At 42.0% G+C, this 22,802-nt stretch overlaps 1 protein-coding gene across 1 annotated transcript in view; it reads left to right on the top strand.

Annotated features, from left to right (window-relative positions):
• Positions 1-4,143: 4,143 nt before the first annotated feature.
• LOC306971440 (olfactomedin-like protein 2A) overlaps positions 4,144-22,802 on the top strand; it is a 41,058-nt gene continuing 22,399 nt past the window's right edge. The window contains exon 1 of the mRNA XM_079567715.1: positions 4,144-4,275. Coding sequence (XP_079423841.1) covers positions 4,207-4,275 — 69 coding nt within the window. The 5' untranslated portion in view covers positions 4,144-4,206. The remainder of the gene's footprint in view (positions 4,276-22,802) is intronic.

Raw genomic sequence — 22,802 nt, forward strand, 5'->3', positions numbered from 1 at the left:
GAAACAAACACCAAGGCATCAGAGGGGGGAGAAAAACAAAATATCAACCCAAACTCTTTCATTCTTTGAATTGCAGTGGAATGTCCTGACCGTAAGCAATATCATGCAACTCACACAAATGCTCCTTTTACGCACGTCATTTATTCACTCGCCAAACACTTTGAACATGGGTTCAAAGGGATAATAATGCAGGACAGTTTATACAGGAAAGCCATAAGATTAGAACAGCCGATAATAAAGAGTCACCGGAGGCCAATTACAGCCGCGGTGCAGGACAGTGAGCCCACGGACCGCGGCTCCCACTCATGTGTGGACATGCACTTCCAGGTGTCAAGACTTGACAGTAAAATAAGGGAACATTTCAGAGTTTTAGGCAGAGTTCTGCACTGAGGATGTGAGGCTTCCGTAGTTTCTTGAGTTACTTTGGCGGCTAAATCACGTTAGAAACATGCGCAAAGCACAGCATCCAGTTTTAGCCAGGTATGCTACACTGTAAGAGCCGTGCCAACCGCTCAAGTACAAAACCGCTGTTGACAACGATGAAGTCAAACATTACCGCCGACAAAATAGCTAAAACTGCAAGAATAAAACGACTAAAGTCGGAGAGGAGTCTCTGGCTCACCGGAGACGGACTTGGCGTTGCTCCTGTCCGTGAAGTCGAACCCACTGGCCACCTCCATCCTCCTGCAGAAGCCGAGCCCCGTGTGGGTCAGCAGCTGGAAGTTGCCTCTCGCCGCCAGTGAGAGCCCAGACTCGCCCCTGGAGCAAAGGACCGGGCCGGTGGCGGTGCTGGGGGCGGTAGTGCGCGCTGTCGGGCCTGGGGTAAAGTTGAATGAAGCCGCTCGTGGTTCTCCTCGTCCTGGGCTGGCTCAATGCTCTGCGCGTCCCATGCTGTAGCTCTGAGCGCCACAGACACGATCCACACCCCCTGGAAGCGCGTTCACGGCGCCGGGGAGGGTGGGGGACCACTCACAAAGGACGCACACTCTTAATTCTCGCTCGGAAACAAATATGATCTAACTTGGATCCACATGTGCGCTGTAATATTGGCCACTGGGTAAGTTTGGCACCTCAGCTTTTTTATCCTAACGCCAAGAATAGATTAAATGACTGATGGTGTTATATTGTCACAGAGAACGTGAAAGCAGCATAGCAGGAAGTTTGGTAAGGGGCACCATGGTAATTGTAGTGCTCGTGCAAACTACCCGCCAGTCAAAGTTTTGAATCCTCGCATTTCTCAGTGACCAAATAGCTTCCAACGTGCTGTTTGTTATTGGGAACAACGGTGTAAACTTACGATCAAGCTTTGATTTTAATAATAGTTTTGGGCAAATATTTCAGCAGGATAAGTGACAACATTCGTAAAGAGTGTTACTGTCCGTCTGGTGCTTTAGAACAACAATGCATCGCTCTTCTTCTGAAAATCGTTTGCGTTTAGCTGTGACGAGTTTCATAACGTCTCATTATCTACGAGTGGGTTTGAGGTCAGCATATGTTCTACACCTCCATCTTGCGGTGACAAAAGATATTGACGGAGTGTGCACGCTCAGGCCGTGGGCAGGGGCGGACTGGCCATATGTCCATTCTGGGAGAGCACAGAAGGGCCGCTGGCTCTAGGGCCACCGGTCCCGCCTCAACCGAGCTTTACCCAAATCTAAAAGCTAAAAAGAAAAGCATCGAAATAGCGAGAAAAAGGGGATGAAAAGTCAACAAAAACACGAGGAAAAACACAGACAAAAAAAAACAACAAAAATATGACAAAAATGTGGCGACGTGACGAAAAGTTTCCATCACTTTTGTAGGTCTCAGCTTTCAAATGAGGCGTTACATTGTTGATCTCCAGTCGAGAAGCTTTTAGATTTGGGTAAAGCCCAGTATGAAAAAAACATGAATCTAAAAGGAATTCCGTGGAGTATGGTGTGCCACAAGGTTCAATTTTGGGACCATTATTATTTATTATTTATATGAATGATTTTGCTTCTGTTTCTACGACCACCTTTCCCGTTCTTTTTGCTGATGATACCAATAAAAAAAATAATAATAATAAGCCGAACTGGAGAAAATGCACTCGTTAATGTTAAGGCGGGTGGTAAGAGGTTGAAATATGTATTTGTGAAAGTGCACAATTACGCTAATTTGGGCCAGGCTGGTCAGAGTCCAGGGCTGTTTTTCAGTCCCAGTCCGCCCCTGGCCATGGGTGCATTATAAATATTGAATATAGGCGCCTAATAGTTGAGGTCAGGACTGCACTCAACAAATAAAATAAAATACTCAAAACATAAGATATCATTGTAGACCTATTGTAAAGTGTCTCCCTTAAAGTGATAGTCTGTAAGTTTGCAAAGTGTGATAAAGTGAACAATCAAACTCCTCCCCTCTTTAAGCAGAAAGTCCTTAGTTTGCAAAATGAGGAGAGCAGGAACCGAAAGTAAACGATCAAGCTGGTGTCCCGCGGATTCCGATTAGTTGCTGAAATCAGGGCAGGGACTTCAGAAAAGATATGACTTTAATATTACTTACAGTACGTCAAATTTCAGGCCCAGGTGGTCAATTATACGCATTGATCTATAACAGTGGTAAAGCATTTCAACTTACGGACTATCACTTTAAATTTAACATTAATTTTATGTATATTTTATGCTTTACAAAAATGTATGTGTTTTATCGTTGTTATATTTTGTGTGGCCTTTTCTTTTTTATTCACCTCTTGATCCCCGCCTTAGCCAAGTGCATTTTCTCCAGTCCAGCTTTACCCAAATCAAAAAGGTTAAAGCCTTCAGGTCAGTGTAGAAAGCTTAGACCTACGAAACTCATCTAAATCCCGTTTTTGTCACTTTTCTGCTGCTTATTGTTGCACGTTAGTCACTCTTTCACCCCTTCTGTGTCACTTATCTTTTGTGGCTTTTATTATGGCGTTTTCGTCACACATTTTTCGTCCTTTTTTGGTCACTTTTTCATTGAATCTTCATCCTCGTTTTCATGTCATGTTCGTCTCTATTATGACACATTTTTTCTCAAGAAGCTTTTAGATTTGGGTAAAGCCAAATCTGGGGGAAATGCGCGCGGTCCAGGTGGGAGTTAAAGCAGAACTAAGTAACTCTTCCCCCTAGAGGCCATAAGCGCAACTGCAGGTGTCGTAGCAAGTTACGATTTTTTAACTTATTAATTGTCTTGGAGAGTAAATACTACGCTGACAGGAAAGGCGAAGGGAGAGAGGGTTACTGTGCATCCAATTATCACTCAAACTTGGCTGTAAATACTGTTTAAAGTGACGTTAGCCGCAGTTAGCTTTGTCCGTTAGCCTGCTAGCTTCTTCTTCGTGATTCCATTAGTGTGTATTGCTTTCTCCGCACCGGTGGCAGTCAAGTTGTAACATGGTTTTCTATCCAGAGACACCAGGGGGAGATGAAAGACCCTCCAATCAGCCCATAAACACTTGTATTACCCCCACAGGGACTACGGAAAGGATTTATTAAGGTAAACAAGTTACTTAGTACTGCTTTAAGTGTCAAGTTAACTGATGTAAAGCGCTAATTATCCGCAAGATGGCGCCAAACGGACACTCAAACCGGCTCATAGTCGTCCGGCGGACTCGCCAACCGTAAATCAGTTTCTTTGCATGAGCCACAGTAATACAAGTAATTTGCATGCATATTTTCAAGTATTTTTTTTTTTAACTATGGCATTTCTGTTATCTACGTGTGATGACTAAACAAATGTAGGCGTAAATGAAATAACTGTAGGCTGTATCTGTAGGCTATATCTGTAAGTGATAAGTGATAAAGTGATAAGGTACTGGATAATTACGTCTCAATTATGCATAGCCTGAATTGTCCATTGCCAAGTTGTTTATTCGAAGTGCCCTCTTCTGGAAGCAACAGGTGTGTGTGTGTGTGTGTGTGTGTGTATAAAGGGGTCCACATCGCATGCTCGCGGTGTAAGCTCAGTGTGTTTGTAGAGCGTTTAAACCCCTCCCTTGACGCATGGCGGATGATGCGCGCTTTTTAGTGCGCAAGGAGAGCGCGCGTGGGGCAGCAGTAGACAGCTCCCAGTCACCACACAGCATCACCTCCACTGCGCACGGGCCAAAAAACATGGAGCTAAATTAGACCGGGCACCGCGACACTTCTTTGGCGCGACTTTTTGTTGTTGTATTTATTTATTTATTTTGTCACTTTTTAACGCACGTATTCAAAGGACGACAACATGTGGAGATGTATCAAGTTGATCGCGTGCCTTCTGGTTTTGTGTGAGGATGCAAGTGCACTGAGCAAGGTAAGACGATTTCTAACATACAACAACAAAAAGTGGTTTATAGTTGGTAAATTAAAATAAAAGATTTTTTTTTTTAAATAATGAAGTTGCAGCTCCTATACCGTTGCATTTACGTTGCATGTCAGGGCGTTGGACATGTGCCAGCGCAGCGCAACAGCCCGTGACATTACCACTTACCCAACCCCTACATTTGCGGTCTTAAGTGTGCAGATGTTCTGCGGCATGTGCCATATATTTAATGCTTTACATTAATCCACCCAGCGCGCGCCTTTGTATATTTGACAGGGGTTAACAATAGGCTGTGCGGGCGCGGTAATGATGGGTGCAGCGAGCCAGCAGCAGTAGTGGGGCTGGGACACACGCAATATTGGAGCGCGCGTACAGGGCCCAGTGGGGTTACAGTAATATGGAACTGTCCCGTGTTTGGACAGCTGCTGGACTCCAGTAACCCCCCCTCCCTCACTCAGTCACTCACTCTCCCCCTCACACTCACTGCAGCCCTAAACAGGGCAAACATCACAAGTGTCCCCAATAACTGCACAGGCGCTGATATCTGCGTTTGAGAAAATGTGCCATGCTACACTATTTGATTTTAACATTATATTGCTTTTTTTAAGGGCAATAGTAGCAGAGATCCTACTGCAGGGCTCACTTTTGTTGGGTCCATGGGCAATGCACTCACACTCTCAACAGGCTCTTGTGTGAGTGATTGGGGTTCTTGATGTTAACTTCTTGGAGCGCATTAACCTCTAAACCAAGTGCATTGTCTCCAGTTCAGCTTTACCCAAATCTAAAAGGTGACACGCTGCAGGCCAGAGTGGCGCCTCATTTGAAAGCTAAGACCTACAAAAGGGAGTTTTCCTCGCATTGTTGCCACGTTGTTTTTTTGGCACTTTTTTGTGGCTTCTTTGTTTGGTTATTGCGACCTTTTCATGTTCATTTATGTCTCGTTTTTGTCGCCATTTTGACAACTTTTTTTCAAGAAGGGTTTAGATTTGGTTAAAGTCGAACTGCAGAAAATGTGCTCGGTTCAGGCGGGGGTTAAGAGGTTCAGACCTTTTTTCAGTTAAAGTGCCAATTCTGTTTTGGTGTTGACTTTTATGAATGAAGTGAAGAGAATGATATTTTTTCCAGCTTTAGTGCACTTACCTCTTTCTTTTGTAAGTATTCCAGGTTAAATTTAAGTCTATTGCTTGGGTGTCATTCATAATAATTATGTTTACATGAGTACAACAAGCCCTTCGATAGTTAAATAGACAGGCAGACAGAGATATTGCTGTAATTTTCCATGGTGTCTTAGTTACACCTGTATGTTGTCATTGTGCCCTTGGACGATCTTCAATACATGAATTGCCTCTAGTGACCAATTTTGACCATTTTCTTATCAAAACTGCAATGTTAGGTCTTTGAATTAATACGACCATGCACAATTGCAAAAGGCCTTTCCTTATTTTTCCCATTCTGCAAGTCATTTGTTTTTTAAACTCATGTTTTTGTCCTTTGGGTGTAGGCTTATTTTAGACCTTGTTTATTCCCAGTTCTGACCTAGATTAGACCTTGTTTGGCCCTTCATAGATAGATCTAGTAACATTGAAAAAGTAAAAATATTTCCTTAGGGGTACTTTGGGTGAAAAGTGCTCAAGAACTGATGTTGCACAGGAACACATGCACAGTACATGCAAAGGGAAACTGCTGGTCATGCTTTACTGCAGCTGAAATGGGGCAGAAAAGTGGCACTGGATGACATCAAAGGAAGACTCCTATACTTTAGTCTGTTAGCCTTTTGTACAGTATTATCTACTGCTACTGATGAGGTTATATTCTATTGTAAAGTAGCATTAAGACTTTGCATTAGCCGGATCAATCCACACCAACTAAATTTACTACAAAGTGTGCATTAAGTCTTAAGTGCACTGCTCGATAAAGAGGTCAGGAGATACAGCATATGCCGTAATTCATTCTTGTTGGACCAGAAGCTTGTTCCCATATTTGGAGGGTAGACTTGAAAAGTAAGGAATCCCTGCAGCTGTTAACAGGGACACGCGATACATCATACGCCTTTTGTTTACAAAATCATATGACAAAACACAAGCCGTTCTCATTGTTGAACTCTCTGCACATTGTCGTCGTGTCATCATTTTTTTATGTACTTCTAACTCCAGTTCTGCAAAAGCTGTCTTAATGCACAGAGCTTTGCAAAAATTTATTTAATTAAAAGAATAGACCTCGGCGGCACAGTTAGCGCTTGTGCTTCACAGACAGTCCCAGTTTCAATCACCGGCTGGACGGGGCCGTTCTGTGTGGAGTTTGCATGTTCTCCCCATGTCTGTGTAAGCTTCCTCTGGCCTCTGGGTACAATGTACAATAGCCCAGAATGAATGAGTGTGAGTGAGGGGTTGGTGGCGCAGATTGGCCGCCTCGCGTCCGGGACGGCTGTGACTACAATAGTGAGTTTGCTGAGTATGTTGTGAATAATGACTACAAAGTGACGCTTGGAGAAACTTGGTAACACATGCTTGAAAAGCACAATACAGGTGTCAGCCGTTATTATTATTATTATTACCTCTGCCAAGGCACTGCTCCAAACTTGGAAAGGAAAAAGAGATGCCCCTGTTGGCAGGACTCGGTTTCTTAGGTTTTATTGTGCACATAAATCTTTGTCATTTTAGTTTCCAAGTCTTCAAAGAGAAATAGTCATTCAGTTGCAAAAACAGATATTTAGGAGGATTGTAAGTTTGTCTTTAGGCAGTGTTTTCAATTACAAGATCTGTTAATGTAGAAAAACGAAAACAAATCCCGACCACAATCCAATGTATTTGTTATATTTGTCTTCCTAACAAAACATTAATATCAATATTTGTTTTACACTTTACTTGAATAATTGACAACTTGATAACTGTACCAACAAAACAAAATGCAACACAGAGCTTGGCACTTGGCTGGCATTAATGAAGCACGGAGGGGGCATGGTGGGCACCCCGGGGTGGCGTGGGAACGGGTGCCTGCACCTGCCCCATGTTTTGGATGTAAACACCATGAACAATTGGCACAGGGTCATGGCAAGGCTACCGAGTAAAAGACAACAAACTGCGGCGCTGGGTGCGCCTCATTCCTGCAGGGCAGAGCATGAGCGCAGCAATATTTCATCAAGCCGTGTTGTGCCAACACCACAGCAGTTAATTGTGTCTGTCATATGATGTGATGAAGTGTCGGCATCATCTGTCTGTGCAAACCCAGTCGGGAAGTTTGTGGTGCAAAGGAACTGATAAGGGGGAAATGTGCCCATGAGTAACTGTCAGAATGATTGCAGATTGTTTTGAAGAATCGGGGTTATTGTTTTTGACGCTCCTACAGTATGTTGCTGGTCTTTGGCACAGTTCAGTCGTGAATCTTCTTGTTCCAATCGCCCAGAGATATGCATGTGCTAGAAGAAATATGAGACTATATTGGCCCAATATGGACCAAATATGAATGTAGTTTACGAGGCCCAAAGTTTCAAAGAAAATTATTGACTTTAACAATGAGTCAATCTTGGACTTCCGGTGAGGCACGAGGCAAGATGGCGGCGATGCGCTGAGCTCCGAGCGAAACCCCGTACTATTTTGATATATTTTCAAAACCCAATAACTTTTTTAATTGACCTAAGGTGCGCCCTGAGTTGTCTAACAATGACAACAAGAAGAGAACAAGGTTTGGGGAAAAAACAAGAGGCGAGCAGCAGCAAAGGTTCCATTCGCCCCTCAGCCCTTGAGCTAACGGAGGAGCTAGCTGCGCTAATCAAGACAACCTTGGCTGACGAGATGACGACTTTTCACGAGAATGCCAGTAAACTGATCAAAGATTCTATTAAGGAGTCTCTTGCCCCCATCGAGAAGACGCTGACCGAAAACAGTAATATTCTGCGGTCACTGAACGAGCAGATGGACACTCATGCTAAAAAGTTCACTACGGTCTTCAGCAAAGTGGATAGCATTCAAGCTAACCTCAGAAAAAACGAGACCGATACTGCGCGCTGCTGGGAGGAGATAGCAAAACTGCGTGAGGACTTGACTGAGCAAGAAGACCGAGCCAGAAGAAACAATGTGCGGCTGGTAAACTTACCAACTGGAGCAGAGGGTGACGACCCGCGCGGGTATATTCGGAAGATGCTCCCCACCTGGATTCCGTCTCTCCGCGGGTCTCATGTGGAAATCGACAGAGCACATCGGATCTACTCAAACAACGCTTCGAAAACCCAGACCATGATATTCCGTCTTCTGCGTTACACTGACCGACAGGCTATACTTGAGGGAGCAAGAAAATCCAAACCGAGTCTCCCAGATGGCACTCCGCTGTGGTTTTACGCAGATTACAGCACCGCGACAAGTAAGAAACGGCGAGGATACAACAATGTTCGAGCCAGACTTCGGAAGAAAGGCATTGAAGCGTTCCTGGTCTATCCAGCAACCCTGAAGGTGAAATACAAGGGCAAGAGGATGTCGTTTGAAACGCCAGGGCAAGCCGAGGAAGCTCTGGCCACAGCACTGCGGGAGGACGGAGAAGGCGAGGGTTTGGAGGAACAACTTGTTGACTCTGATTCTGGGTGAAATGATCTACGGTCAAGAAGCAGGTTTGGAGTTGATTTTACGCACAAACATTGGACTATTTCTGTTTTGGTATTTCTCTGTTGAAAGAGGGCTCTATGAAGAGGGCTCAGTTCTTTGACATTTTATTTTACGGGCAGGAGCAAAGTTGTAATTTTTAGTTGCGAATGACCAGATCGTGGTACTAAGTTTAAAAATGTCCAGATCACTTAAATTATCACTTAGGTTATCTGATATACAGACTGGTTCGAATTTGTAAGGGCTCTTTATTTACTTCAATTATTATTATTATTTATGTATATTTTACCTGTGTTAAAGTTTAGATAAACAATGTTGTTGCAGCATTATGGCGCTGCGGTTGTGTTAAGATACTAGTTGGGGATTCTGTTTAATGTAAACAAGGAGGGGTCGGGATCGGAGGCTGGCGTGTGACGTTGCCAAGTGACGCTCACGGATGCAACAAGAGGGTGATCGTGATAGGGGAAGGGAGGAAGGGGGAGAGGGGGGGCAGAGGGACGGGGTGGGGGAGGGGGCTGCCACCACCAGTAATGAGGGTAATACTCTTAAATGTATTGATGCTGTTAAACCGAAATGTTTCAAAATTATGTCTTTTAATGTTAAAGGCTTAAACTCTCCCTATAAAAGATCCAAGGTTTTAGATTTTCTCAACAGAAAGAAAGTAGATATAGCAATGTTTCAGGAAACTCATTTGAGGCCCAATGATGTTGTTAGAATGCAGAATAGATTGTACAAGCCAGTTGCATGGTCATCAGATGGCACGCGTACTAAAGGAGTCATGATAATTATGAGACGAAATTTGAATTTGTTAATTGAGAAGACCGGCTCAGACGAATTAGGTAGAATGTCATATTGTTGTGTGTCCGCTCAGGGTAAAAAGATTGCACTTATTAGCTTGTATGCACCAAATACTTTTGAAAGTGACTTTTTCCCTTCAATAACAAAACGATTACTGACACTCTCTGGCTACCAATTGTATATCGGGTCGGATATGAATGCCCAAGCAAACATGAACCTTGATAAGACAGCTTCAGTATTCTCCAACTCTCAAGATGCTGCCTCAAAGGCACTCAATCGTTTTATGACAGACTTAAACATAAAGGACGTATGGAGAATACATAACCCATCAGCAAAGGATTATACCTTTTATTCAGCGAGGCATAAAACATTTTCCCGTATTGACTATATTATGGTGTCTTCTAGTCTTCTCCCGGCAATTAGTGCTATTGACATTCTACCGAGGTACATATCGGATCACAACCCAATAATATCAACCTTTAACTACACTATGGTTAAGAACAGGAATAGCAGGTGGAGATTTAATACTACCCTTTTAAAGTGCGAAGAATTTTTGAAACAAATGCGGGCCCAATTAACAGAATTTATTGCTCTAAATATGGACACTATTGTAGACAAGACGCTAATATGGGCATCGGTTAAGGGATGTATTCGTAACATATCAATACAGTTTAGCTCAAATCTTCACAGAAACAGATTACAAAAGATTTCAGATTTGGAAAATGAATGTAAGATCTTGGAAAAGGACCTTAAAAAAGTTTATAATGCACCCAAAGCAAATACCCTTAAATCTAAGCAGGCAGAGTTAAATGACCTACTGAGAAATAGAGTTGAGTATATGATGCAGGTGACGAGATCTAAATATTATTCGGAAAGTAGTAAGCCAAGTCATCTTCTGGCTCTAACTTTAAAACAACAGGAGGCCAAGAGTGCAATTTCAGCCATTAGATGTAATCAAAAAGGGTTGCTAACCTCAACTGAGGATATAAATAAAACTTTTAAAGAATATTTTAAAAAGTTGTATACTAGTGGCGGAAAACCGTCAGAGAATGATCTAGATGATTTTTTTACAGGCCTTAATCTTCCAACTTTAACAACAATTGAGGCTGAAAATCTTGATAAACCAATAACGCTGGAGGAGCTGTTAAAGGCAGTTAAAAATACCAAAACTGGCCGTACACCAGGAATCGATGGGATTCCAGTTGAATTGTACTTAAAACTCTGGGATCTTCTTGGCCCAATTTGGCTTGAAGCAATAAATCATGCTATTGATAGTGGTTCATTCCATCGTGACCTCAACACTGCTCTAATAACTGTTATCCCGAAACCAGGGAAAGATCACCTTGAGTGTGCAAATTATCGACCGATTTCATTGATTAATGCTGACTTAAAAATATTCTCTAAAGTTTTGGCCAACAGGATGGAACAAGTAATTGGAAAAATTATTAATCCCGATCAAACTGGCTTTATGAAAGGCCGATTTCCTTCTGATAATGTTCGGCGCCTGCTTCATATACTCGGCTCATCACATAAAATCCCCCCAGCCTCCGGGCTGTTATTTTTGGATGCTGAAAAGGCGTTTGATCGCCTAGAATGGACATATTTGTGGAGGGTACTAAAAGAATTTAAATTTGGGGATAAATTTATTGGCATGATACAGACACTGTACTCAAATCCATCAGCGAGGATATGTACAGGAGGGTTTTTTTCTGAATTATTTCAAATTGAAAGAGGGAGTAGGCAAGGCGATCCTTTATCGCCTTTGGTATTCAATTTGTCTATTGAACCATTGGCACAATTAATTCGGGACTGTCCACAAGTATCTCCTATCACTATTGGTTCATCTTCACACTCTGTGTCGCTTTATGCCGACGACACATTGATTTACATGGCTGATGTGCAACATTCTCTTCCCGTTGTGTTGGAGAAGCTTAAATATTTTGGTCATCTCTCGGGCTACAAGGTTAATTATTCCAAATCAGCATTAATGTTAGTAAATATTGATAAAGAAGAGGTAATTCTTCCTTCAGAAGTAACGATAGTTACAGAGACTACTTACTTGGGTATTCGGGTCACATCTAATGTAACACTGACCGCAAAAAATAGCTACCTGTCTGTCCTAAAGAAAATTGAAGAGGACATTAGTCGGTGGACGCACTTGCCAGCTTCGGTCCCAGCCCGAATAGCAACTGTTAAAATGAACATATTACCTAGAATAAATTTTGTGAGTTCCATGATTCCTCTGCCGCCCCCTACTGGGTTTTGGCAAAAACTCGACTGTTTGCTTCGTAAATATATTTGGAATGGCAAGCGCCCTGCTATTAAGTGGTCAGTGTTACAGAGGAAACGGTCTAATGGTGGATGTGCGTGTCCCAATTTTAAACTCTATCACTGGGCTTTCGTGCTGAGGAGTTTGTCCTATTGGTTAAATGATAACAAAAAATCAGCATGGAAGTCCATTGAAAGTAATCTTATTGAGCCACTGCAGCTGAGAGACTTTCTTTTTGTAGGATTGCCTACTAAAAAATGTAATCTGCGGTACGGTCCAATTCTGTCATATATGTTGGTGGTATTTAGAGCAGTGGAAAGATATCTTAAGCACAAGCAAAAGTGGCATAAATTATCACCATTGTGGTACAACAGTAATTTTATCTCAGGGGGAAAACCATTTACAAACAAAGAGTGGAATAACAAAGGTATTAGAGTATTGCAAGACATTAATGGGGAAGAATCTATTCTTAGTTTTCAAGATTTGGTATCAAATTACGACATTGATAAACACTCCTTATTTTTCTATTTCAGAATAAGATCTGCCTGTAAAGCCTATGGAGTTCCCTGGGGATCAGAGCTAAGCGATCACCCCATTTCTGAATTGTTACGGAATGCCCCTAAAAGGATAGTGTCCTATATCTACGATCAACTATTGAATCAAAATGTGGTGCCCTCAGTGGGAATGAAAGCTTGGGAACAAGAAATTTCAAATGACACTTTTAATCCTGACTGGGAGTTAATTTGGCAGAATATCGGGAAAGCCTCAAAAAACTCTAATCACCAATATATACATTTGAAATATTGCCATAGAGCATACCTAACCCCAGTTGTGAGGCATAGAATGGGGACGGCACCTGATCCTTACTGCTCATTTTGTCTCCCAGGGACCATAGGCTCCTTCATCCATGTTGTGTGGGAATGTCCAGGAGTTCAGGAGCTCTGGGGTAAAGTTGTGAGCTGCCTCAGTACACTAATAGAGGTTGCTCTACCAATGGAGCCCACAATACATCTTTTGAATGATAACTCAAGTATAAGGCTAACGGGAAGAACGTGTAAAATCTGGCTTGCAGGCCTCACAGCAGCCAAAAAGATCATAGCGCAAAGGTGGAAAAGTAATGATGTGTCATTCACTCACTGGCTTCACTGTTTTAGAGACATTGCTTATATGGAACTGTCCACGGCAAGGATCAACAATGCATCATCCAACACAATTGACTTATGGACACAATTAATTGAAAATCTTAAAGTACTCTTTTGACATATTGTATATTGTAACAACATCACTGTACATGAATATTCGGTGGGTGGCAGGGGGGTGGGATGGGAGGTCTGTGGGGTGGGAGGGAGGTCTGGGGGGTGGGAGGGAGGTCTGGGGGGTGGTGAGGGAGGTGGGGTGGGGGATTTATTGATAAAAAAGAGGAACTGAATTTTATTGTACTCTGAAATTTGTTTAAACTGTATGTTCTTCTCAATAAAAATTTAATGATAAAAAAAAAACAATGAGTCAATCTTAAAGACAGGAGTAAAGTTTGCTTTATTGTTGCAATAGGTATCATGTATATAGACAGTTGGCCATTAACGATGTGTTCAGGGTATCAACAAGGTGGGAAATGGTGGAAAATGGCAAGTTCAACTCCTTCTTACTGGAGAGGTTTAAAGCATGTCTGCCGGATGCTCTCTCATCAAATGTAATTTCTCCATCTGTGAGATCAATAAAGCATTATCTTATCTTAAACCAAAAGGAATCAAAGCCTGAGGTGTAAGGTTTACCTGTGAGGCATGAGTGCTCACTCATCAGTCAGTGTGCCACCAATGGAAGACACAATATCTTCAATTCCAAACAACCAAGTACTGATGACTGTTTTTTAATGGTTTTGGCAACAAGACAGAAATTGTGCTAACATCTACAGATCAGATATCCAAACTAACCTTCCAGCTGAACTGGCCCAAATCTTCACAACTAATGAAAAACATTTTTGGAGTGTGACAGTATTAATATTGAAATTCCACTCCACATGTCTACGTCACATGCACACAGATTCCATGATTGCCTCGTCCTGTGAAATATAGGGAACTACCCAATATTACTTTGAATTAGCATCACCCAAGTATTTATTATCCTCAATAATGTATCGATATATAGACGTTTGGACACTCTTCAGGGTGATAAAACAACTACAAAGCAAAAGGTGATTGGATAGAGCAAATATTCAAACTAAACTAGACCCCTCGATGTTGCTTTACCTCAGCAGCAGCAGAAGTCCAGACATCGTTTTGCCCCACAAATTTGTTTCCGTAACACGAAACTAGATAAACTCTACCTTAGGTCACGTCTCCTCTGAACTGCAGAAAGACCAGAATGTGTGTTTTGCAACGTTCAGAGCTCCAAGACGCATGATAAATGTCAGGGCTATCAGACAGAGGCCAGGGGAAACAAGCTTATCTCGAGTTTCTGGGGCCATGAAGTGATGAACTCCAGTTGGACGGACATGCAATATCAGAATGAATACAAATCATTAAGAGAATAAAATGAATTTCAAATGTTTTGCCTCCTGTGATAATTGGCACTGTTGTCAAGCTCCAAGGCCGTCGCGTACTGGCAAATTTATTTGAACAGATTTTGTTTTCTTTTCAGTTGAGTTATTAATTGTATTTTTGCATCCCACAAACATCTGTTACTGTATCTAATCATCTGGAGAAAAGGCGTTGGCAGCCCGTTCTCATTCCAGCCGTGTTTGAGGTCACAGCACTGACTAATATTTACTGACTGACTGTTTGTGACTGGATTATCAACATGACAACAATTTCGTGGCAGAAAACAATATAATAACTAATACCATATTATTTTTCTTAGTCAGATCACTGCAAACTGAAGCCATTTCACCCAATGGATAGTCAAATATTAATTCATAATTGCCTGAGTAACCAATTTGTCCGCAGATATTGGTCGTATTGCACGATGTTCAAACTTCTGTCCTTTTGTAGGTTGAGGTTTTAGTGTCATGATTTAGTCAACCAAATATTTATTTAAAAAAAGTTCCTCTGAAAGAAGGGACGAGAGGAACATACATTTTACATGACTCTTGAGGGAAACCATATAGAACCTGCACACACAGACACAGAAAGATTATGCAAACTCTGCAAAGAAAGGGCAGAGCTAGCGTCTCGTGCAGAGGTGGGTGGAGTGGAGTAGCCAAAATATTTACGTAAGAGTAACGTCACTTTGAAAGAATTTTACTCATGTAGGAGTAAAAAAGTACCTGGAGAATTCTTTTTTTTTGAGTAACTGTTAGGAACTGAGTAAATGTTTGAACGTAAGAGTTTGATTCATGTTTCAGTCGTGACATAAATTATAAGAAACAAAACATGAATACCATGAAAACATATCAAATAAAGTTATTATGAAGAATGAACTGAGCAAAACAACAGATATTAATTTTTTGCACATCAAAATGAAGAATTGACAATTAAAAATGCACTCACAGTGGCACAAGGTACTTTTTAGAAGTAGAAGTAAAAAAAACACGTACTCTTCCCCACCTCTGGTCTTGTGTGCTTTAAAACAGTCTTGATTGATCTTTGTATTTTACTTTTAGACAGTGTTTTCCAATCAGGGGTATGGGGACTTAGGAGGACTTAGCAGGGGGTATTTTTTCAATCTTGGTTTTAGATTTGAAGAAGAAGGTGAAATTGAACATTATTTTGAAAGGAAAAACTATAACTGTTGCAGTGAAATTTAGTTTAGAGAGTATTTCCTCTCTTTGCATTCTGAAAAGGCCATAGTTTAAAACTGAGGCGGAGTCCAGCTGAAAATTCCATGGTGGTAACCATGGTAACTGTCAAAATGCAGATTTCTAGTCTTAGTTAATTTCTCTGTAATTCCTGAGCTAATTCACATAAAACAAAAACTCACACAAAGTTCAAAGTCACCCCTTCCAGCACATATGAACTATGATCTAATTATTCGTCCAAAAGTGGAGACAATAATCAAAAACTTGATAAGATAAGATAAACCGTGATGTTGGTCGGTAGAAAGGACTTTCAGCCATAAGAATAATGTGGCAGGTTTGTGAATCCAATCACTATCAAATAATGATCAAGGAAAACATTTGGACATTTTCTTTTTCGAAATTTCTTTCAAAAATTGTTCCACTCTCATAGTTGTATTGACACCTGTCCTCCAACTGAAATAGAATTCTTTAAAGCAGTACTAAGTAACTTGTTTACCTTAATAAATCCTTTTCGTGGTCCCTCTGGGGGTAATACAAGCGTTAATGGGACGATTGGGGGTCTTTCATCTCCCCTGATGTCTCTGGCCAGAAAACCACAACTGCAACTCTCCTGCACCGGGTCAGAGTTACCATTAAACACTAATGGAATCATGAAGAAGCTAACAGGCTAACGGGGAAAGCTAGCCGCGGGCTAACACCACTAAAACAGTATTTACAGCCAAGTTTGAGTGAAAAAATTGTGTAATTGGATGTAGAATGTCCCTCTCTCCCTTTGTCTTTTCTGTCAGCGTAGTATTTACTCTCACGGACAATTAATGAGTAAAAAAACGTAACGTGCTTCGACACCTGCAGTGGCGCTTATGGCCTCAAGGGCCATGAGTTACTTAGTACTGCTTTAACATGAACGCAACCTATTCTTGTAGAATATGGCTTGGTTTCCAATTTCCATAGTCTTTATTAATCTGTCCCGATTTTATGTCCTGACCCTCAAACAAACGCCTCTGGAATGTAGAAGTGTACCCTCAGAATCAGCGAGTACCTGAAGAGCTTTGTGTTGGGGCCATTAACATCCCTCTGTTAAGGTTCCTGATGTCTCTGCTCCAGTATCTTTTTTCATTCAAAGACTTTCATTTGTAGACTTAATCATGACAATGACGTGACCAGATATTTATAATACGTCTGTGTCGTATCGTTTCTTTTTTTAAAACTTTTTATTCATCATCTTCACATGTCTGGAGTCCTCACTGCTGCCTCCTGGCGTGTGTGACGTGATTTGCATAACGGTCAGTCTGCCAGCCACAAAGTGAACCCCAGATTGCGCCTTGCTTTAATTTGTTGTCCCTCTTTTATAACTGTTGTGGGAAAACAGCATGGATGAAACCCCCTTGAGCTTTGTTTATAAGTTGGCAGCGCCGAAGTATCCCTGAAATACCTTCCCTCTGTGCCCTCCACTCCATCTCGTTTCCACGGTAATTAGCAGCTGGCACAGCTCAGGATGAGAAGGATATCCTTGTTTATGTGAACGCGTCTGTAAAGGCACCGATGGCCACTGACTCGGACCCTAACGAGCCTTTTCAGTGGCCCATGTCGACTGCCCTCCCCGACACAATCGCTCTTTGACTTGATGGCTGTCAGTGTGCGTTAGCTGTTAAAGCCTGCTCTACTTGATCTAATGGACTTCTGCGCGGGACACCGGACCCCTTTCCTGCCATTGTGCGGACCTGAATTCATTTCCTCTTTGACCCAAAACTTGACTGCACTTCAGAGGTCCGCGGCGGAGATTTGGGAGATTAAAGCATGCGTTAAATCTCCAGTACTTTTAATTATTAGCGGGCTTAATTGTGTTAGCTGTACTCATGCTGGCGGGGCAGCTGGCATGGAGGTTCGGGTATGGCACTGTAGTCAATGTGATTTGACAAGAAACAGGAGGTGGTAGGACGCTGAGATGCTGATGCTGGAGCATTCTCATGCAAGGTTCAGTCCAAAACACGCACAATAGGTTAGCCTTGCCAAGTATCGTCAGCCTAACACGCACATAAGCCTTTCATTGACCCAGGATTTCATGTTCTGTAATTTGAAATTGAGATGTTTATGAAGATATAAGATATAAGTAGTCATTTTTTCATGGAAAACCACTTTGCCAAAACTCATGGGAATATCATGGACCTGGCAAACTTGGTCTTGATCCCGCCTAGCGCAAGTTCTAGGCCCTGTTCATGCAAAGTCAACCTCAGGACTAAACACAAACATATTTTTATCAATCCAGAGTATCATCCATACGAAAGGGGCGTTTTGGGCGTCTGTAAACGAACATTTTCCAAACCAGGTCCCAGAGTGGAAAGATCTCAAAACTACGTTTAAGTGGCTCCGTTGTTACAGCGTCTCCGCAACTTCCACTAAAACGATGACATCACAGCACCAGCGTTGTGTCTGTTATCCATAATCTACTGACCTTATAATGGCCCCACGGCGAGCCACAGGTGACAAAGAGTATTTCTGTTTTTGTCCCTAGCGGTCTGAAGAATAGATTCACCTCCTCATCTCGTCTTTAGATCGTAAATCCGTACAGCAGTTTCATTTCCACAGCAGCATGACAACATGACTGGCTTCATGTGGATGCACACATTTACAGAGTTGGATCCGATGTTTTTGAAACTATGCCTGTTTTGTCTTTGTACGGATATCCCTAGAGCTGGAATGTGGTGCCCACTGTTCCTGACAGTTTGTCCCAGTGGCACTGAAGGATCGGTCGAGAGCAGAGGTGAAGTCTCCCAACTGGGACCATAAAGCATACCTTCACCTCACCAAATAATCCGGTTTTGAGAAGAAAAGCACAAGTAAAATGTGTTGTTTGATGGCTATTTTAAACTGCTGAACAGCCACAGTGAGCCAAATGTGAACGGTTTCTGACACTGAGGACCTCAAGACCAGACAGTCCCTTTCAGCCGGTGGAAAATCTGTTTAATCCCACACCTGAACTCAACTCAAAACTAACTGATGACAACAGAGGTGTCTAAATAAAGGGAGTGTCTCGAGGATTTTTGGCTCTCACACCAGTAAAAGACTAAAGTTAAGTGACTCTTCTGAATCCTCGGTGTTAATACCATTGCTTTATGATAAGTGGCCTTGCTAATATTCAAGTCACGTCTGATTGTTTTGGTCCACAGTTGTTCACTCCGTCTAAAGAAGAAAGTGAGTTGACTGCTAGTATAGTAAGTATTGAAAAAGTATAGGTTTTCAAAGGATCAACGGATTCCAGTGCTTTTGATGAGGGATACAACGCGAGAATGCGCCTCACGTAATGGTTCAACCTTTAACCCACTGCTAAGGCAATCACCCATTCAAGACCATAACCCCTGTGGAGAGAAATTACCAAATTGACATGATAACAGGTCAGGAAGTTGGGTCAAGAAAGATTTGGGAAACACATGCTTTAGTCTCTGTTACCAGAACCAAACAGAAGCCAATCTGACAGGAATTCATTTGACTTGTGTGATGTAAAGCTGCTTAAGTCAAGGCCTTACAATGGCAGCACAGTGGGACCGAACTCCTAAAGACGTCTAATCTGCTAATCCACTGTGTTTTCATGCGGCGGGGCCATTTGTCAACTGGCCCATGTACGTTTGACATGGATTGTCCCGGGACCCCAGCCGTGTGTGCGCGCGGGACCCCTCTTTTGGTGCTCGGAGCGTCTGGGGAGATGTCTGCATTCCTACACTAATGAGCCAGCACTACCCACCCCCCCGCCCTCACCTTCACTAATCCCGCTGTCAGATGGGATATTGTTCACCGTGCATTCATGCCATTTGCAATAAAAATCTGTATGTTCGCTTCCATACACCTGCGGTTTCCTTCAAAGTCTAATGTTGAATTAAACTTCCGTGAATGTATTTTGGCCAGGACAGACGTAAAGGTCATGCGCCCTATTTTTTCAAACTCTGACAGAAGGAGAAAGTATCATTTGAACTGTTAGCAACAGCCTCTAACAAAAATGTCTATGATAAATAATGTAGTATATGAAGCGACAAAAGTATTGTTCAGGAAGAAACGTAAAGGTATAGTGCATCAGAGTACACCTTCAGGTTTGAGATAAATAAAAATAGTTAATAACAAGATACTGATGCATGCATTTGTGGCATTTCTTCTCCCACAATCTGGTACTTTTGTGGGGATTTTACTCTGCTTTGGGGGCGGGTGTTACTCTCCTATAAGAAGAAAGTACTGGTGAAATGGCAGGATAAGAGAGGATTGGTTTTAAAGTAAAGTAAGTGCTTCACTGTATAGTAATAGTGTTCAGATGTCAGTCCTGAACTGCTGTGGCTGAGCCGGCATGACCTTGGAGGTCAGGGAAACCGTAGCACTCGGAAGAATGGATGGCCTCTGTCTCCTCTGATTCTCTGAAACGGTGCACCGCCTTCTGGGCCCGTCCCCATTTCAGAGCGTGGTGTCCTGCACTGGTCAGCTCCTCTAGCTCCTCCTTCCTCCTGCACAGCTTCCTCCGCTCCACAACAGTCTTTCACCATCTTCTCATTTGTTCCCTTCCTTGTTTCCTGTAGCTCCTCTTGTGACGCCTCCACTGTGCTGCAGGTGTGGGGGCTCTTGATGCCTCTTCATTGTCTCAGAAGAAGAAATGTGCAGGTCTCAAATGGGTTTAGCTGATATAAGCTTTTGTTTTGGATTCACAAAATAAACAAATTCACCAAATCTCCACAAAAACACAGCAAAGATGTACAAGACCATCCAGTAAAACAATGTGGAACTCAGAAACCCCAAATGCAGTTCGCAGAAAAAGGCAAAACATTCAGCTGTACCTGGAGAGAGAGAGGTTGCTTCCTGTTTTCACGTTGCCATGACAACATGTGGATGTGGTTAAGAGGTGAATGTAGTGGACTTGGTACCTTAACCTTTCGAAATTATTCTTCTTATTATTTTTTATCAAATCAGTCTATAGGTTGCGTTCATGTTATAGATTGCCAATACAACTCTACGGAAGAGAAATTGTTTTTGATAGAAATTTCCAGAAAGAAAATGTCCAAATGTTTTCCCTGATCATTATCTGACAGTGATTGGTTTCACAAACCTGCCACATTCATCTTATGGCTGAAAGTCTTTTCTGCTGGCCAACATCACACACATGTGTTTGAATGTTCTCACCACTTTTGGACACCTTTATGAGGAAATAATTAGACTATTGTTCACATGTGCTGGAAGAGATGACACTGAACTTTGTGACAGTTTTTGTTTCATGTGAATTGGCCGAGGAATTACCACATACATAGTTACCACAATGACATTTTCAGTTGCCCTTGAACTATAGGCTCTTTAGAATGATGTGATGTCATGTGAACGCTAATAGGTATTTGGTGGACAAGAACAGTATACAGTTTAGAGGGTTGTGCGACCTAAGGATTTCTTATGTTGCCTGTGTCTTCTTTTCATATCTCTTCCTTTTCCTTTCTGTTTGACAAAACAAATGCCTGAATATTGAATCAAAAATGTATTTGCAGTAGCTTTCCTTCTTTGGTATTCTAAAACTGACCAAAGTTGTTTGTAAAGTAAGCTAAGTCAAAACATTTCTTGAATTCAAAGTTTATAAGCTGATAAATCTCCGGCCAATTATCTCTTCTCACTTTTGTTTAGTCTGCGTAATTAGCAGCGCCAACTGGCAACAACACACAAGCTTCTGGCACCAGGGACATGGTTTATACACAAAACACGCAACAGCTGCGAACATTAAAACCTGCATAGACACTGTTCCTCCAACCCAAATCCCATGGCGCGAATGCAAAAAGTTGATTCCACAAAACTTGATATGACCACAGCTGTCACTCAGATGATGTGTCTGCAGGTTTAATCAATCAAAGGGCCTGTTGTGTTCGGATTTTGAGAACTTGGGTGGTACAGCTGACTAATGATTTGTCCCCGTTCCCTACAGGGGCGAATAAGGCTTCAGTTATATCTAATATCAATGCATCCATCGAGAAGGGAGCAGAAAACGCCTTTAGAGTTGGCTCTGAGTGGGTGTCCTGATAAAAGATAAGGTCAAAAAGCTCATAAATCACTCACCGTTCAATAGAAATGTGACCCCAACCCATTGGACCTGATCCTCTTTCTATTTGCTCGCGCTACGGGCAACGACTTTGGGAACTGTTTGACTTGTCTTGACCTTTTTGGCTTACACACATGATTGTCCTGGATTGTCTAAAAAGGTTAGCGTAATTAGCAAATCATAGCTTTTGTTCTAAGCCAGATTTACTTGCTTACAAAGTGGCTCTGTAATGCTTGTCTCTTTGGTGAAATTGTCTCCTTTTAGAACAGTTGCCTTTTCTTCATGTTGAACACGATGAGTGCTGCTATTTAGAATAAAGGTGGGTGGTCTCAATTCAAGGTTAAACCCTTCCTACTAGGTATATTTGTCATTGATGAAACTCTTAGACTAGCAAGTACAGATGATGGCTAAAGAACTTGTTATACAATGGAAACACTTTTTTCTGCTAATTTCAGATGTTAGATTGCAGGCAAATATAGACCTTCTTGCTGTTTTGCTCACAGTTTCCTTTTTTTTTTGGATCTAAATATCTCTGCAAATATTTACCTTTCAGAGTCGTGCAGAGTTTTTGGATCCGGTGAAACAGATAAACAGTTGATGGGGGGAAAAGTCATTAAGTGTCCAATAGTCAGCAATGACAATTGGAACAACCCGGTGGTCGGTCAAAGAGGCCTTTTCCAGTGCTTAAAGTTTTGTTTAAACATAGTAGCAATTGAAAGGTGTCCAAAAGTTATTAGGGAAAAAAAAGATGTATCAAACCAGGGGTGTCCACATTTTTTTTCACAGGTTGCCGCATATGGACATGTGTGTACAGCATGGAGGGCCACAGATCAGTGCATTCAGACATTCAACTGAGTGTATTAGAAGGAACAGGCCACCGTTTTTCCATACTGAGATATGTTCTTACCTGAGCTTAGACGAGTTGATGTGTACCTGTCTGGTCTTTGTGCATGCGCTCAGTCACGCAAAACGACCAAAGATATTGTTAGCATTTGGCCTCTCCCAATGTAGTCCTATAGCTCCAAACAGGGTGAAGTTAGAAGCGACCAAGCTCTTCCACAGGCACAAAGACCAGAC

Source organism: Gobius niger (genome assembly GCF_951799975.1).
Source record: "Gobius niger genome assembly, chromosome: 1".
Lineage (NCBI taxonomy): Eukaryota > Metazoa > Chordata > Actinopteri > Gobiiformes > Gobiidae > Gobius > Gobius niger.